This window comes from Protopterus annectens, chromosome 4.part0 (assembly GCF_019279795.1).
Source record: "Protopterus annectens isolate FY-2018-M chromosome 4.part0, PAN1.0, whole genome shotgun sequence".
In the NCBI taxonomy this organism is placed as follows: domain Eukaryota; kingdom Metazoa; phylum Chordata; order Ceratodontiformes; family Protopteridae; genus Protopterus; species Protopterus annectens.
The window spans coordinates 115,196,941-115,212,962 of record NC_056733.1 but is presented as its reverse complement, the minus strand read 5'-3'; the positions used below and the strand labels follow the sequence as shown (position 1 = coordinate 115,212,962).

Genomic DNA, 16,022 nt, shown 5'->3' with positions numbered 1-16,022 from the left:
AGCTGTGATTGTTTGGCACACTGACTATGTGGTCTATGTGTTGCATGTGTTGTGTCCTGAGGTGGCAGTTGTTTGGGTGTCTGCTTTGGTGGCCTCTGCTGTTTTGGTAGATTTTTGATCAGAGCCTCCGAATATGTCTTTGTGTATTTGTGTATGATTTGAAGTTGTGATAGTACTATGTGAGACTGGGTTTGTGGTGTGTGTGGTTACTTTCTCCTCCTGTCTGGTCTTGCCAGTCCTATGTTGAGAGAGCTCAGCCTCCAGTTTGGCTATATAGTTGCATCTCTCACATGTATTTGTGTTTTGTGGGAGAAGGAGAGGGTTGTCCGTGTACATGAGACAATTGTAACATTGCCTCAATATTCCCAGATTCACCAGCTGAGCAGGAGAGGACACTAGCAACTGATCCCTCGACATGCTAGAAGGAATAGACAAGGACTTTAAAAGACTCCTGGGGATGTGGGTGATCGAAAGAGGTTTTTGGCTGGTGGGGTACTATGTATAATAAAAGTGCTATATCGAGTGAAAAAGTACTTTAGGAGCAAGTGCTAGGCTTTACAGATAGAGAATATTCTACTTAGGAATCAAGTAGAGCTGAACTTTTTAGATATAGAATACGCTGGTTGGATCAGCAGTACAGTTCAAGGAAGGCTGTTTTAAGGGAAAATTTGAAGAGTGGACTTTAGGTAGCCCGAATAGTTTAACCTTGATTAACCGCCGCTGCTCTTGTGTGCTCCTGTGGCAACTCCGCTCTAAAGCATGCTTTATAGCAGGGGGCTGGAAAAAACAGGAAATGACCCAAAATGGCCAATGAATTACCAGTTACTGTCTCTAACCACTCCTCTGAGGACAAACAGGCAGCTCAGTACTCCCCACTCTCACTGGTGAGTAAAGAAACTTCCCTCTGGCCACACAAGAAAATGGAGGAACACAGGAACCAAATAAAAAGCCCAGGGATCAGCAAAATCTGATCACTGGAACAACTAGCTAGGAAAGTTAGGAAAGCAGAAGTATTTTTTTTTTTTTTAGTTTTTACACACACAGACAGAAAATACAGTAAATGCTTGGTTTTTCGACTAAATGCTATCAAAGGCTAGTACACTTGAGTGTATTAGCCTGTAGGTTAACTTATAAGCAAAACTTAAGCTAAGAAGTGCAGTCAACAAATTAAGCTCAGAAAAACAGAGAAAACAGGTAATATAGGTTCATAGGTTCATAGGTTAGTACTAAGCTAACTGCCCTTGTGAGCCATTTTAAGCCTAGCCAGTTATCTCTTGTGAGACTCAAACCCTGCACCTTGTGTTTGTAAGGCAAACAACTTAACCATTAGGCCACCCGCCCAACCCACAATAATATATGCAGAAACAGTGGTCGAAATGCACAAAAGGTCGAAAAAAGCAATAAAAATGCTTAAAAAATTCTTAGAATCAGGAAAGTCGCTTTTTCTGCTCTCTGCTGCCTTAGGAACTCTGCAGGGGACCACGAGGAGCTATGCCAAGTTCTCTAATGAAACACCCTTACAAGTTTACCCAAGTGTAGTCAGGGATTTGGGAGTACGTATAGATAGTAACCCAGCCTTCTACCAATACGTGGCCAAGATAGTAAGTAAATTATTCTGTCGTCGCTCATCTTATAATTAAAGGCATTGAATCTAGGTCCAGGAAAGTCATTGTGCCACTTTAATCATCCTTCTCAGACCCATCATTGAGTTATAATGCCCCCTTTGGCATATACTTGGACAGACATATGCAACAACTGTGACTTCCATGAAGGTTGCTTAATAAAAGTCCTGGGCATTAACACCTTGTCCTCTGCGGATCACCTTAAAGCCCTATCTTTATACTCTTTCATGTACAGACTACTCAGAGGCAATCTATGCCTGGCATACAAGGCATTCTTGGATCCCACACTGATGGACCATTTGCCCATCTGCAAAATGAACAGCATCAGAACTGCGTGACCTAAGGATTTAAATTAGGATTTAAATTTTGCTTGTAACATATGTAAGACATTTCGGAGAGACAGATCTGACTTTCACAATTCCCATTCTGTGGAATAGATTCCCCATCCATGTGAAGCAGAGTCCCTCCCTAATCCTATTCAGGCATAGGCATAACCTACTTCAGTAGATGAGAAATAGGAAATTCATGCCAGGTCTGGCTCCCATGTCTCTGATGGACAGAGGCAGTCAGTAAATCATGTCCAAACTAATGTAGTCCCTCTATATAATGTAGAATAATGTCCAAACTAGCGTACCCCTTTCCCAATATTAACACCCAAGATCAGCAGCTAAAGGGGCACGTTTAGGTTGTGCAGCTAGGTTTATAAAGGCCCCAGTATTTGTTAGACTAGTGTTACACCTATGAGACTATATTTGGCATCTCTGACCTGTGACAGTTGAGTGTATATTGTGTGGTTTCTTGTTTTGCAGATGTTCCCTCATAATCGCTTCTGTAGTAACCTTAAATGTGTATGTTATATCTTGACAAAGACATAACAGCCAACTAGTCTTCTAAAGCCTTGGCCTCCTTCCACATGTGCCTAGGCTGCTGATTGCATGAGATCTAAGTGAAGAAGACCAGCAGCCTAGGCTCCAAAGGTTTCTGTGCCTTGTTGCCTCTGTTAGTAGTCGTTCACTTGTGCACTTGAGATCTGCAGTTGGCTTGCTGTCTTCCATTCCTTAGCAGATAAGTTTTTTATGAGTAAAGCCTTCCACAAGACTCTTGCCCACCACTACAGTGCCTTTTTTAGGCAGTGTTCCAAAGACCAAAATTCCACCGTAACAGCTACAAACAAATGCAATCTGAGGGTCATGCTGCTCAGTGCTAGGAGCCGAAATCTCAAGATGCACTCGCTTGAAGCTCTCCTCAAAATGGAGAATGTAAACATCTGGGCTGTAACAGAGACCTGATCTAAAGAGGCAGAAAGCACCCCTGCACTCCCATGCTACAACTCATTCCATACCTTTTAGCCCCAGAATACAGCCGGAAGCTCCAAAAGCGGTGGTGTCTCCATATTCTTAAAGGATATACACACCTCTAGACTGGTAATACATCCAAGATACTTCAGGTACAACTAACACTGGATAAACAGGCGATACAAGTCACAGCCTGCTACAGAACACCAAACATGTCCCTAGACTCTCACTCCAAGTTCCTAAGCATCCTGGAGTCTATCATGGTCCAACCCAATACTGTCATACTGGGTGACTTTAACTACCTTTCCATCAACTGGGAAAATTATTCAAGTACCAATGTACAGGCCCAACGCTTTCTGGAATTTATCAATTCCAATGTCCTGGACCAGCTCATTCTGACTCCCACTAGGGGAAGCAACATCCTCGACCTGATTATCACCAACATGGGAGACCGTTGCTTCACACCTATAATCAATTCTTCCCTGGTTCAATCTGACCACAAACTTATCACCATGGAAATCTCCGTGTCACCTACAACCCCTGCTAAGGTGACCACCCTGAGAAACTTTTATAAAGCCAACTTTGGGCTTCTAAAAACAGAGGTGGTTAACTTCTCGGCACCCATGTCAATGGAAAATTGCTGCACGATTGCAGAATCGTACACCAGTGCACTGTACAAGCACGTACACAAATGTATGAACCTTGCCATACCAAATAGACCTAAGACTCTCGCCTCCAAAAGAAGGAAGCCAATCTGGTGGTCCCCAGCCATCAATAAACTCTACAACAGGAGGAAGAAACTGTTGCAGAAAAAAAGTCACAAGGCTGGAAAACCTCCATTATCAGTCTCAGCAAAAAGTTGAGATCCCTTATCAAAGTCTCTAAAGCCAGCTATGAAGGCAGAATTGCAGCTGACATCAAAAACAACCACAAAGCCTTGTATAGCTATATCAAAAACCTCCAAGGCAATACCCAGATTTGCTGTGAGTTATTGCACAATGGCACCTCCTATACTGAGCCAACAGATATAGCCAACATACTGGCCAACAGATTCAGTGCCAGCTTTACCCCCCCCCCCCCCCAGGGCCCTATCACAATACCAGAAGAAAGCCTGGTACCCACCATTTCTGTGGCACAGGTACAAGCTGCATTGTCTAAAGCCAAGAATGCAGCATCTATGGGACCTGATAATATCCCTGACTGCGTCCTATATGAGCTACAAAACGAACTGGCACCACATCTGTGTTCCCTGTTCAATCACAGCCTCGCCTCAGGCTGTGTCCCTAACAAATAGCGTACTGCTACAGTCATCCCTCTCCATAAAGGGGGAGCAACTACAGACCCTAGGGACTATCGCCCCATTAGCCTGATGAGTCTGGTATGCAAAGTTGTGGAGCACATCATCATAGACCTGCTTTTCAAAGATGTAGGCAATCTACAAACTCTTGACCCCACACAGTTTGGCTTTGGCAAGGGGAGATCCTGCCTGCTGATCCTGGTTGACTTCTTCAAGGTAGTCACCAAGGCTGTGGATGAGGGTAAAGGCAGTGCATATAGCCTACCTCGACCTGGCCAAGGCCTTTGATACCATTCCTCACTCAGGTATCATTGATAAACTCAGCAAACTAGGCATCAATCCATACATCACTAGGTGGGTTGCACATTGGTGCTCAGACAGGACCCACAGAGTGAATGTTGCAGATTCCAAGTCAGACTGTCGACCAGTCACAAATGGAGTCCCACAGGGCTCTGTCCTGAACGCTCTCCTGTTTGTCATCTACTTCTCAGAAGTCCAGGCCTACACAGAAGGGCTCTGGCTGACCAAGTTCGCTGATGACTGCAAGTTGGGAGTCATTATCAACTCCCCAGGTGATGCAGACATCCTACAAAAGGGCCTCTCTTGAGACCAATGACTGGTGTCGGAACCATGGCCTGAAGCTTAACGCCAAACAATGCGTTGTCATCCCCTTTAGAAAAAACTCAATTTTCATGAATTACCATGTTGATGGGAGCCCACTGAACACTGAAGGGGCCATAAGAGATCTGGGCACCCAGGTTGACAGCCACCTCATCTTCGTCCACCACATTGCCGCTGTAGTCAGAAAGTCCTTCTACATGACACATCTTATAACCAAAGGTTTTGCATCCAGGAAGAAAGAGGTCATCACCCCTCTCTACTCATCCGTCATTAGACGAATCATCAAATATAACACACCATTTGGCATGTACCTGACCAGACACAACAGCAGGAGAGGCCACAAAAGTACCTCACAAAAAGATCCTAAGCCTTAAGCACATGTTTTATACGGACAGACTCAAGAAGCTTCAGCTGTTCTCAGTCTTTTATCGTCTACTTAGAGGTGACCTCTGCTTGACTTACAAAGCCATGTTGGCTCCAGCCCCACTTGAAATGCTACACCTAAAGAAATCCCAGTCCTTACGTGCCACACGCTCCAGAGATCGCAACCTCATTACCACAATTGCCAGAACATGCTGGAGGGACAGGTTCATTTCCCAAAGGCTTCCCATACTCTGGAATAAGCTTCCCATTCATGTCAAGCAGAGCACCTTGCTGGCCCTATTCAAGAGAAATCTTGACGAATGTATGGGTAACAGAAAGTTCACCCCAGGGATCACTCCAGTTGCCCTACTGTACAGGGGAACTGTGAACTAACATCAGGTGGCATGGTGCCTGGGCAATTTTTTGGGACAAGGCTTGTAAAAGGCTTCAGGACCATTAGCCTAGTACACACCTGTGAATCTTTTGTTGTTTTTTTACTAAATCTGCTATTTTCTGCAAGAAACTAAATGTTTGAGTTTAGTGTGTTTTAGGATACTATTGCACGGACTCGCTGGTCTAACAAACTGTTTACTTTCTAGTTTTAACTTTTACTGCTTGTGTTTGTTTTAAGCCCTTTTTGTGTAGAAACTTGTGCAGCTCCCATCGTTCTAGGGTCCTCCTGACCCAAGAAAAAGCAAACTTGCAAGATGCCTTTGACACAGCAGGGTCAGTCTGTAACTCTGCTATGGCTGTTACTGATTCCTCAAATTATTCACTCTTTTTCTCCAGTTCCCTTTGGTTATAGCCTCTTCAGCCACCAGTGATCATGGTTCAGCCAGGTACTCTGTGGCTATTCAGGTGCCCTTCACTGGCATGGAAAAAATATTCTTGTCCATCTCAGAGGAGGGAGTGGAGAGTCCATCCATACATAGGGTTAAGACACCTCGTCCCTGAGATTGTAGTTCCAGTCATATGTTAATCCCCATATACGTATATAGGGCTACTTTGTAGTTCCAGTCATATGTTAATCCCCATATACGTATATAGGGCTACTCCTAGAGAACAGAGCAAGTTAAACATGTATATATATATCTTCGTAAGACTTTTTTTTTTTTTTTTTTAGATAAGGTGAGGAAAGGTCTTTGGCTTAATTTTTATTACAGGCATTTAAATCTCTGAAGTGTGACCAGAAATTTTGGGAAAAAAGACAGCATCTTCGGTTTCTGATGGTTTCTATTGAGAAGTATTTTCTTTTTCTTATCACCATATGTCATTAGTATAAAACCACTAAGACATTGACAGCAGTTCAGGCAAAAACATATTTATTGCCAGAGTGTATTGTTGGCACATTTGAAATTAGACTGATTAATAAGTCTAAAGAATACACACGCGCACACACACACACACACACACACACACACACACACACACACACATTCATGGCAGACTTGGGCACTAAATATGTGGACCAACATTTTCTGGAGCATTCCTTCCAATCATACATTGTAGAGTAACAGTAGAAACATGAAACTCTTGAGACTGTCAGTCAGCATATTTCCTAATGTGCTCCTCATTTTCTCATGACTTCACTCACAAAAACAAGGTGTACGTATCATGGAACAGAGAACAGAACAAGGCTGTTCCTTTGTTTCAGAACAAAGTAGTACTAGGCGGCCTGTCAAGCCTGCAATATAATTAACTGTAACTGTTTTTGTTTTGAAATGCAGAAATCCATATTGTCAGTTGTAATGTCTGAAATAATTATACTAGAGAAAATCCATTTTGGCAGTTATATTTTTTGATACTTCAGTTTAACATATTCCCTGTGTGGTGATGAGGAAAAGGACATCACTTAATTTTTCTACCCAAGTATCTGATTTTGACTATAAGGAAAATGTTTCCTCTGTCACCTTTGGGGGAATTTTCTGAAACTAATTCTAGGATGAGTAAGAGGCGTCATCGGGAGCAGACAGATCTCCACTTTCTTTGAAAAAATTCTGTTTATTAAAAGTCGAATTTCCACGGCTTGTTGCTGCTGCTCCTCTTTTACCAGCTTTGAACGATGTTTTTGAAATTGCCTGCAATACACTTTGCAGTCAACCTGTCAGCATCTAAAAAGGCAGGCAGAATTCATAAAGTTCTTCAGTCTGGTTTCATATTGAATAAGTGCATTAATTTAATGCAGTCATATTATTTAAATGCGTATATCTGTATATTGAACAAAGCTAGGATGTAACATTTTCTGGTTAAATGCTGAGCTGCTTGATAACTTGCTGACTTTGCTGAGAAATCTTAATTTTGAATAATTGTTTTACTGTCCCATAGCATTCTCCTTGAAGAATATTGCAAAACTACTTGTGTGCTGCTATCGAAGTTTGGAACAAGAATACAACATGTCCGATCATATTTTAGAAGAACTTAAATTAGTTCCCATAATTCCACTTGTAGATGGACGAATATTGTCAGTGAAGGACCAAGCAGTTTTCTTTCCACTTGATGAGTCTCAAGGTGCCAAAAAAGGTATTGTCAAAAATATATCCTTTAATAATTTTCAAGTTAAATTTGTAACGGAATCCATGTCTAACTCTCATTTAAGGTCTTGAGGAGAACATTCATATTCCTAATATTACTGGGCTGACCTTTGTCCAAAGAAAGTCCAGTTTGAGACCTGCTTCCATGTTTAACCTGGCAGATATGCTGTACATCAGAACTCTGTAAAAACTAGTTAGGGTACAACTGTAAAAGGAAGCTTGCATGTTGTATAAACTACTTACTGTTTACTTGCTGTTCGTAGGGTCTGATTGAGTTCTAGATGACTGTGAAATGGAGCAGGGTAAAACTCACTGAAAAAAAGAGATGGCAGTAGTGCACTACTTTAACTTTTACCTTGTCCTTTTGATGTGGAAAGATGTACTGACAACAGAAAAGAATGGCTGAGACAGTTTTGTATTCTGTTTTTGTCACTGCACTCTGGCCTTTCTCTTTGCTTTGTGATTCCTTTTTATTTATATAAGCTGTCTCTTTAGCATATCCACTTGAATATTCAACTGCTGTAATATGAACTTTGGAGTGTTTTTTGAGCCCAGGAGAACAAAACAGCTCATTTTACAAACATTACAGTGTCATGTCAGATGTTCATTTCTCGTTGGCTGCTGCTATTTCTTTCTTACAAATTATGCAGTTCTTTAGAAAGGTACATGTTCTGTCTGTCCTTTCTGTTGTGCTTCACAGTATGTCTGGTCAATAAGGCTGACCCTATTTGCCTTGTGTAGACCATTTCCTAGTTAGTCTTCTCTTAGTTGCAGTGTATTTGTTTCCACAAAGGCCATATACTTGCATAGCTTTTTCTTTCTGAATTCAAGTTTTGTTAAGCTATGCCAGCACTTTGTACTATATGAGGAGAGGGATCTATATTAAGTGATTGAATGGTCAAATAGTCAAACACGTAATAGTCGACCCATAATAATCGAACCGCCACAGTGTCGAATGGAAAATAAAAAAAAGAAAAACCCACCCAAACAAACTATTTAAACCCTCTACGCAGGGGGGCAAGCCCCCCTGCACCCCCCACACCTCCCGCTACTTAAATATACCAACTCCGAGATCGCACTGCAGTGCAGACAATGGAAAACTTCCATCTCTGCACTGTACAGAGATCTCCATTGAACTGTTAGACATTGTGGCGGTTCGATTATTACGGGTAGACTATTACGTGTTCAACTATTTGACCTTTTGATCATGTAATATAGACCCTGAAGAAAGAGCACTTATCTCACTGCTCCTAAAACTATTGCATTGTTCTTTGAAGTTACTTTAGCCCTTACTGCAATATGCTGGACTAAAGGTCATTTGATTCAATGATGTTTAACCTCAACAGCATTTCGCTTTTTTGCAGCATGGGTGTTAACGCCTTTTACCCTGCATTTTATCACAGGAAACTTGAACTTTTGACACTTGAACATGCGTGATTTGATTTCCTTTGTGTTTTATATTGTGTTATTTACAATATAATAGGCTTCAGAGTTATAGCCTTCCTGTGCCACGCAAAAGCTGACTGACTACTGCATTTTGTCATGGTTGTAAATCCCTTTGAAATACAGACTGCACCTGCACCATTGTTCGTGAGCATTTTGTGCATTGCTGTTGTCACATATGTATCTACACATACACACACGTGTATGTATTAACACATAAATGTTAATAGAGTTTGTATAAATGTATGTATGTAAATCTAGTTAAATACAAACTTAGATAACAAGTTTCTACCCGGGGGATGAGGCTACACAGAAAACCAATTTGGAATAATGTTGATCTTGATCTAAACAATAAATGAAATAACACCCTGAAAGAAGCTGGGCTTAAACCCTCTGAAATGTGTCTCTTGTGCTTGTTAAAAATGTATAAAAGTATGTTCAGTATGATTACTCTTTGTTATAAGTTCTGAAGAAATCCGAGGTCAAAAGCGTTTAAATAACAGTTTGTATGCTAGCTACGAGTTCACTTTTATTTCTGAAGTTTTCCTTGTGCTGTTGGGCCAGTATTTTCTGCAGTTCTTTATTACAACTTGAAGAAGAAAACAGACACTCTCACATCAGGAGGATTTTACAAGGGGCAAACAGACCTTTACGACCAACCTGCTAGACTCTGAAATCCTAGCCTGTTTTGAATATCCAAACACTGTAATGACTGAGCAGTAAACACCTTTGATGCTAGTGGGAGTGATAACCAAGCTACTGGTACTTCTCTTGACAGAAATGCTAACTCACAGAACAGAAGTGACATAGCAGTGTTGTCACACTGAGCAGGAATTTCCTTTGGCTTCCAGAGCAGCCCCTCCAAACAAAACTCCACAAAAGAGAGAAGAAATAGATCATCACAGTTCCTCTTCACACAACAGACATGCAGGCAACAAGAGGAGATGGTGAAATCCTACAGGAAAACACCTTGCCCCAAGGAGATGAAACCTGGACAAGACAAAAACAGGGGCACATGTATTACCACCCAGGAGTACTGGCACCATCCCATCTACTGATACCTCAGGGAATCCACTCCAGCCCCCCAGTAACTCGAGGAAAATCAAAATAAGAAACCACCCCAAGATTTCATTGACTGAAAATGAAACAAAAGTGCTGCAAAAGGGCTTGACATTTATAACTCATAGCAGGGACAACTTGGTTAGCACCATTATTGACCTTAAGCTGTTTTGCAGGATGCTGAACTAAAAAATCTTTTTTTCATGAAAGGGAAATAAAATTTAGATGCGTCAGACAGGAAAGACCAAGAAATGGGGAATGAAATCATCAACCATGAGTCTAAATGGAAGAAACCAAATACATTTTGCCCACCTCTCCACCCAGCTATATGGGCATATAACAAGAAATGTGAGGACAGTTGCATAATTCTTAGCAAGCTGTGCAAGATAAGTTTTATAACTTGTCCCAGAATGAGCTAGGAGCACTACAAAGTCTTAGTACTGATAAAAGGGAGGAGAGTGAAGGCTGATATAGGTGGGGAATCTTCATCACAGTTACTGATTCCTGTAACCAGTAAATTGAGGCAATGTTGGGAAATCAGGATGCGTACCAAAAAGGGACATTGAATATATCATCTAAGCCTACAGACTGGTGAACACAAGAATTGCTGCTCTAACCTCGGGTAATCTACTTGATGATTTTGTTAATTTTCTCACAGTCACTCACTCGAGGATACCTCAGTTTTTTGGCATTCCTAAGTTATACAAAAACCTTGCTCACCCACAGTATTGTCCACTGGTAGCTGGTGGAGGCTCTGTCACTGAGCCTCTATCGATTTATTTGAAATTTAAAATAAAAGAAATTGCCAGAAATGCTCCATCATACATCTTGGAGATTCGACTTTCTGAAAAAGGTTAGTGAAAGTAGGATCAAACCAGAGACGGTACTTGTCACCACTGATGTGGAAGCACTTTACACAGTACTTCCACATGAACACTGCATTGAAACAGTTAAAAAAATTCATGGGCAGTAGGACTTCCAACAACCCCTGGAAAATTAATGCAGTAGGTGAGCTACTGGACGCAGTACTTAAAAATAGCTACTTTCATTTTTACCAGAGATGGTACAAGCAAACAAGGGGGAATAGCCATGGGAGCAGCAGTGGTCCCAAGCCTATCAAACATAGCCTTAGCCAAGTTGGAAGAGATTACCAGCTACACCTCTGTGTGTTTCCCATATATGAACTGTTGTTATTGCTTTATTGATATTTTCATCTCGTGGAACAGCTCGGTGGAAAAACTTAAGGAATTCTTTGACTACATCGAAAAGTCAAAGATTTCCTGCATTTCACTAACCACTACAGCTGTGAAAAGGTAGAATTTCTGGATCTCACCATTTACAAAAAATAAAAGTGAACCAGTGTTAAACAATGACCTCCTTAGAAAACCTACACAGGTCAACCTTTTGCTACATGGAAACAGTATGCAGCCTAGAATCCCAAAGAAAAATGTAACATCACAAGGGATGATAGCTTGTGTGTCTGGGGAAATGGTGTGGTTTCTGCATAACCTCCGCAAACCACAGAGTGACATTCTTGAAAGGGGGTTCAGTGAGAACCTGATAAAAGACACTGAATCCCATTTCAACCATAAGCAGAACAGTGCCCCAAATCTATTCAGTCCACCATGAAGAGAACAAATTAATGTAGTCAGCTCACAGAATAAGATACTTGACCCTGAGCGTAATTTCATCTGTCGTAAATGGCATAATATTAGAAGCTGAGTTGAAGGACATACTTTGCCAACTATGGAGTCAAATGCTGCCACCTTTCACTGCATGCTTCCAGGTTGCAAATGTTATGACTTGAATATGAGGAACTGCTTTTATTGTCAAAATTCCAAAAAAAAAAGAGTAACACAGTGAGAGATGACTGCAAAAGCAAGTTTTTAGTTTACAGGGCCAGCTGCATAGAATGTAAAGCATCCTACATAGGTAAGACCATCAGTGTCCTAAATTTAGGGGTTACTAAAGACTTACTAGACATCCGTCTAAAAGATCTTAATAATCCAGTAACCAGACATGCTCTACACTTTAAAAACTTTGAGAAATGTGTGTTCCACAAAGTGGAGAAGGTAACAACTGGCGCATTTGAAAGCAACACAGGAACTGTACTTGAGAAAAAGGAACTAGAGTGGCAAATTCACCTAAAAGCTTACCGGCACCCAGGACTGAACACAAACCGCTTCAAATCTGTACTTGAACCTATAAAACTGGACCATAATAGTCTTTACTTACATTTAGCTACTATATTTTTTAATATTTCCTTATTGTATTTTTAATTTATTATTTATTTATTTTACATTTGTTTATTTTACATCTGTTGACCGGGTTAGTCCGTCTGAGCTGATAGCCCTTTTTCAGCGAAGACCCAGGGAGAAAAGCTCCACAAATTTACATAGAAATTTAAACATTAGCATTTGTAAGTTCCATTTTTTAAGCTCCACAAATTTACAAAAAAAAAACACAGCAGCATTAGCATTTTTAAGTTGGAAGCAGTAGAGCAATGAGATTTACAGAGTTATAGTTAACATTACACTTACAATATGCGCAGGAAACAGTATGCATGCTTATCATACAGTATACTACGTTAAAAATACAGTCAAGGTGGTGACTGTTAGAGAAGAGGATGTATAAAAGTACTGAATAATTCGTTACTATGTCAAACAGATCTAACACTAAATAGGAATTAAACCAGTAAAAGGCAGAAAAGTAAGATTACAATCGGTGAGGGGACAGTTTATGCAGGATGAGTACAGTGGCAGGGCCAGATACTTCTAATGTATTCTTTGGTGGCTGTTTTGAGTTCATTGAGTTGATTAAGTGATGTAATTTCCAATGGAAGCTTGTTTCAAGAGATGGTAGGGTGGTAGCTATAGGGGTTTTGACCAGTTTTGCTCTTAGGTTTATATATTTGTAATAGGTTCTGGTCTGAGCTTTGGAGTGTTCTAGAGGAAGTGTAGGAGGAGATTAGAGGAGACAGATTGTGACAGAAGTTTGTTTGGTACAGGATAGAGTGGACAGTTTGAAGCTGAGAGAGGAGAAGCTGGTGGGGTAATTCCAGCCAGTTCAAGTGTTTTAGTGAGAGACAGTGATAAGATCTGTAGCTCTGATTTGCAGCATATATGGACCCTTTGTTATAGCATTAGCATAATTAATGAGCATTATATTCACATTAGTTGACTATTACAGGACCAAATAGGAAAAAGTTACGTAAGTTAATATTATGGGCATATAAGTACTTTTATATTTATATGCAACACTGCCATCTGAAACAGAGTTCTCTCATTTCAAATTCCAATGCATTTGTCAGGGATAGTATTACTAGTGTTAAAACTTTTCTGCATTAAGTTATACAAGATTTTAATACTGGTTTATATACACTCATTGTTACCCTACCATGATTGTATCTCTGAGTTTATGTAGTAAACCTTCCTAGTCTTGGTTCATAGGTGTGTACTAGACTTGGTTCATAGGTGTGTACTAGACTATGGCCCTAGAGCCTTTACAAGCCTAGCCCAAAAAATTGCCCTGGCACCGTGCCGTTGGTTCACAGTGCCTCTATCCAGCAGGGCAACTGGAGTGATCCCTGGGGTGAACCTTCTGTTACCCATCCACTCGTCGAGATTTCTGTTAGAGTACCAGCAAGGTACTCTGCTTGACGTGAATGGGAAGCTTATTCCAGAGTATGGGCAGTCTTTGAGAGATGAGCCTCTCTGTCCAGCATGCTCTGATTGTGGTAATGAGGTTATCTCTGAAGTGTGTGGCGCGGGGGGATTCAGATTTTTTTAGGTGTATCATTTCAAGTAGGGCTTGGTTGGACATGGCTTTATAAGTCAAGCAAAGATAACCTCTAAGTAGACTATAAAAGACTGAGAACAGCTGAAGTTTCTTGAGTCTGTCCGTGTAGGATGTGTTTAAGGCCTAGGATCCTTTTTATGAGGTACTTTTGTGGCCTCTCCAGCTGTTGTAGGTATCTGGTCAGGTGCATACCAAACAGAGCATTATACTCGATGATTGGTCTAATGAGAGATGAGTAGAGAGGGATGATGACCCCTTTCTTTCTGGATCTGAAACCTTTGGTTGTAAGATATGTAGGACTTTCTAATTACAGTAGCAATGTGGTAGTCGGTGAGTTGGCTGTCGACCTGGGTGCCCAGATCTCTTATGGGCCCATTCAGTGTTTAGTGTGCTCCCATCGATGTGGTAGTTCGTGGGAATTAAGTTTTTTTTACAAAGGTAATGATTGCATTTTTTGGCATTAAGGTTAAGGCCATGGTTCCGACACCAGTCGTTGTTCTCGGAGAGGCCCTTTTGTAGGATGTCTGCATCACTTGGGGAGTTGATAATGACTCCTAGCTTGCAGTCCTCAGCGAACTTGGTCAGCCAGAGTCTTTCTGTGTTGGCCTGGACTTCTGAGAAGTAGATGCCAAACAGGAGAGCGCCCAGGACCGAGCTCTGTGGGACTCCACTCGTGACTGGTCGACAGTCTGACTTGCAATCTGCAACTTCCACTCTGTGTGATCTGTCTGTGAGCCAATTTGTAACCCACCTAGTGATAGAAGGATTGATGCCTAGTTTATCGGTGATACCCGAGTGGGGAATGATATCAAAGGCCTTGGCCAGGTCGAGGTAGGCTGTATGCACTTCCTTACCCTCATCCACAGCCTTGGTGATTGCCATGAAGAAGTCAACCAGGTTCAGCAGGTAGGATCTCACCTTGACAAAGCCAAACTATATGTGGTCGAGAGTTTAGAGATTGCCTATATCTTTGTTAAGCAGGTCCATGATGCGCTCCATAGCTTTGCATACCAGACTCATCTGGGGTGATCATTCCCAGGGTCTGTAGTTACTCCCTGTTTATAGAGAGGGATAAATGTAGTAGTGTGTTATTTGTTGGGGCCAAAGCCTGAGGTAAGGCTGTGATTGAACAGGGCACACAGGTGTGGTGCCACTTCATTTCCTAGCTCATGTAGGATGCAGCCAGGGATATTATCAGGTCCCATGGAGGCTGTATTCTTGGCTTTGGACAATGCAGCTTTTATCTGCGCTGCAGAAATGGATACCAGGCATTCTTCTGGTATTGTGGTAGGGCCATTGGGGGGGGGGGTTAAAGTTGGCACTGAATCTGTCGGTCAGTATGTTGACTATATCTGTTGGCTCAATATAGGAGGTACCATTGTGCAATATCTCCGAGAAAATCTGTGTATTGCCGTGGGAGGTTCTTGATATAGCTGTAGAAGGCTTTGTGGTTGTTTTTGGTGTCAGCTGTAATTCTGCCTTCATAGCTGGCTTTAGACGATTTGATAAGGAATCTCAAATTTTTGTTGAGTCTGATAAGGGAGTTTTTCCAGTCTTGTGACTTCATTTTTTTCTGCAACAGTTTCTTCCTTCTGTTATAGAGTTTATTGATGGCTGGGGACCACCAGATTGGCTTCCTTTTTTGGAGAAGAGCGTCTTGGTTCTTTTTGAAATGGCAAGATCCATGCATTTGTGTACATCCTCGTACAGTGCATTGGCGTATGATTCTGCAGTCATGCAGCTATTTCCCTTTGGCATGGGTGCCGTGAAGTTAGTCACCTCTGTTTTTAGGAGCCCAAAGTCAGCTTTGGAGAAGTTTTTCAGGGTGGTCACCTTAGCAGGGGTGTAGGCGAGATGGAGATTTCCATGATGATCAGTTTGTGGTCGGATTTAACCAGTGAAGAATTGACTATAGGTGTGGAGCAGCAGTCTCCAATGTTGGTGTTAACCAGGTCGCGGATGTTGCTTCCTCTAGTGGGGGCCAGAATGAGCT

At 41.5% G+C, this 16,022-nt stretch overlaps 1 protein-coding gene across 1 annotated transcript in view; it reads left to right on the top strand.

Annotated features, from left to right (window-relative positions):
- The window catches only part of LOC122800223 (protein NO VEIN-like), a 1,589,974-nt gene that overhangs the window by 1,402,793 nt on the left and 171,159 nt on the right, over positions 1-16,022 (top strand). Inside the window, exon 24 of the mRNA XM_044069716.1 lies at positions 7,524-7,718. Within this exon, the coding sequence (XP_043925651.1) occupies positions 7,524-7,718 (195 nt within the window). The remainder of the gene's footprint in view (positions 1-7,523; positions 7,719-16,022) is intronic.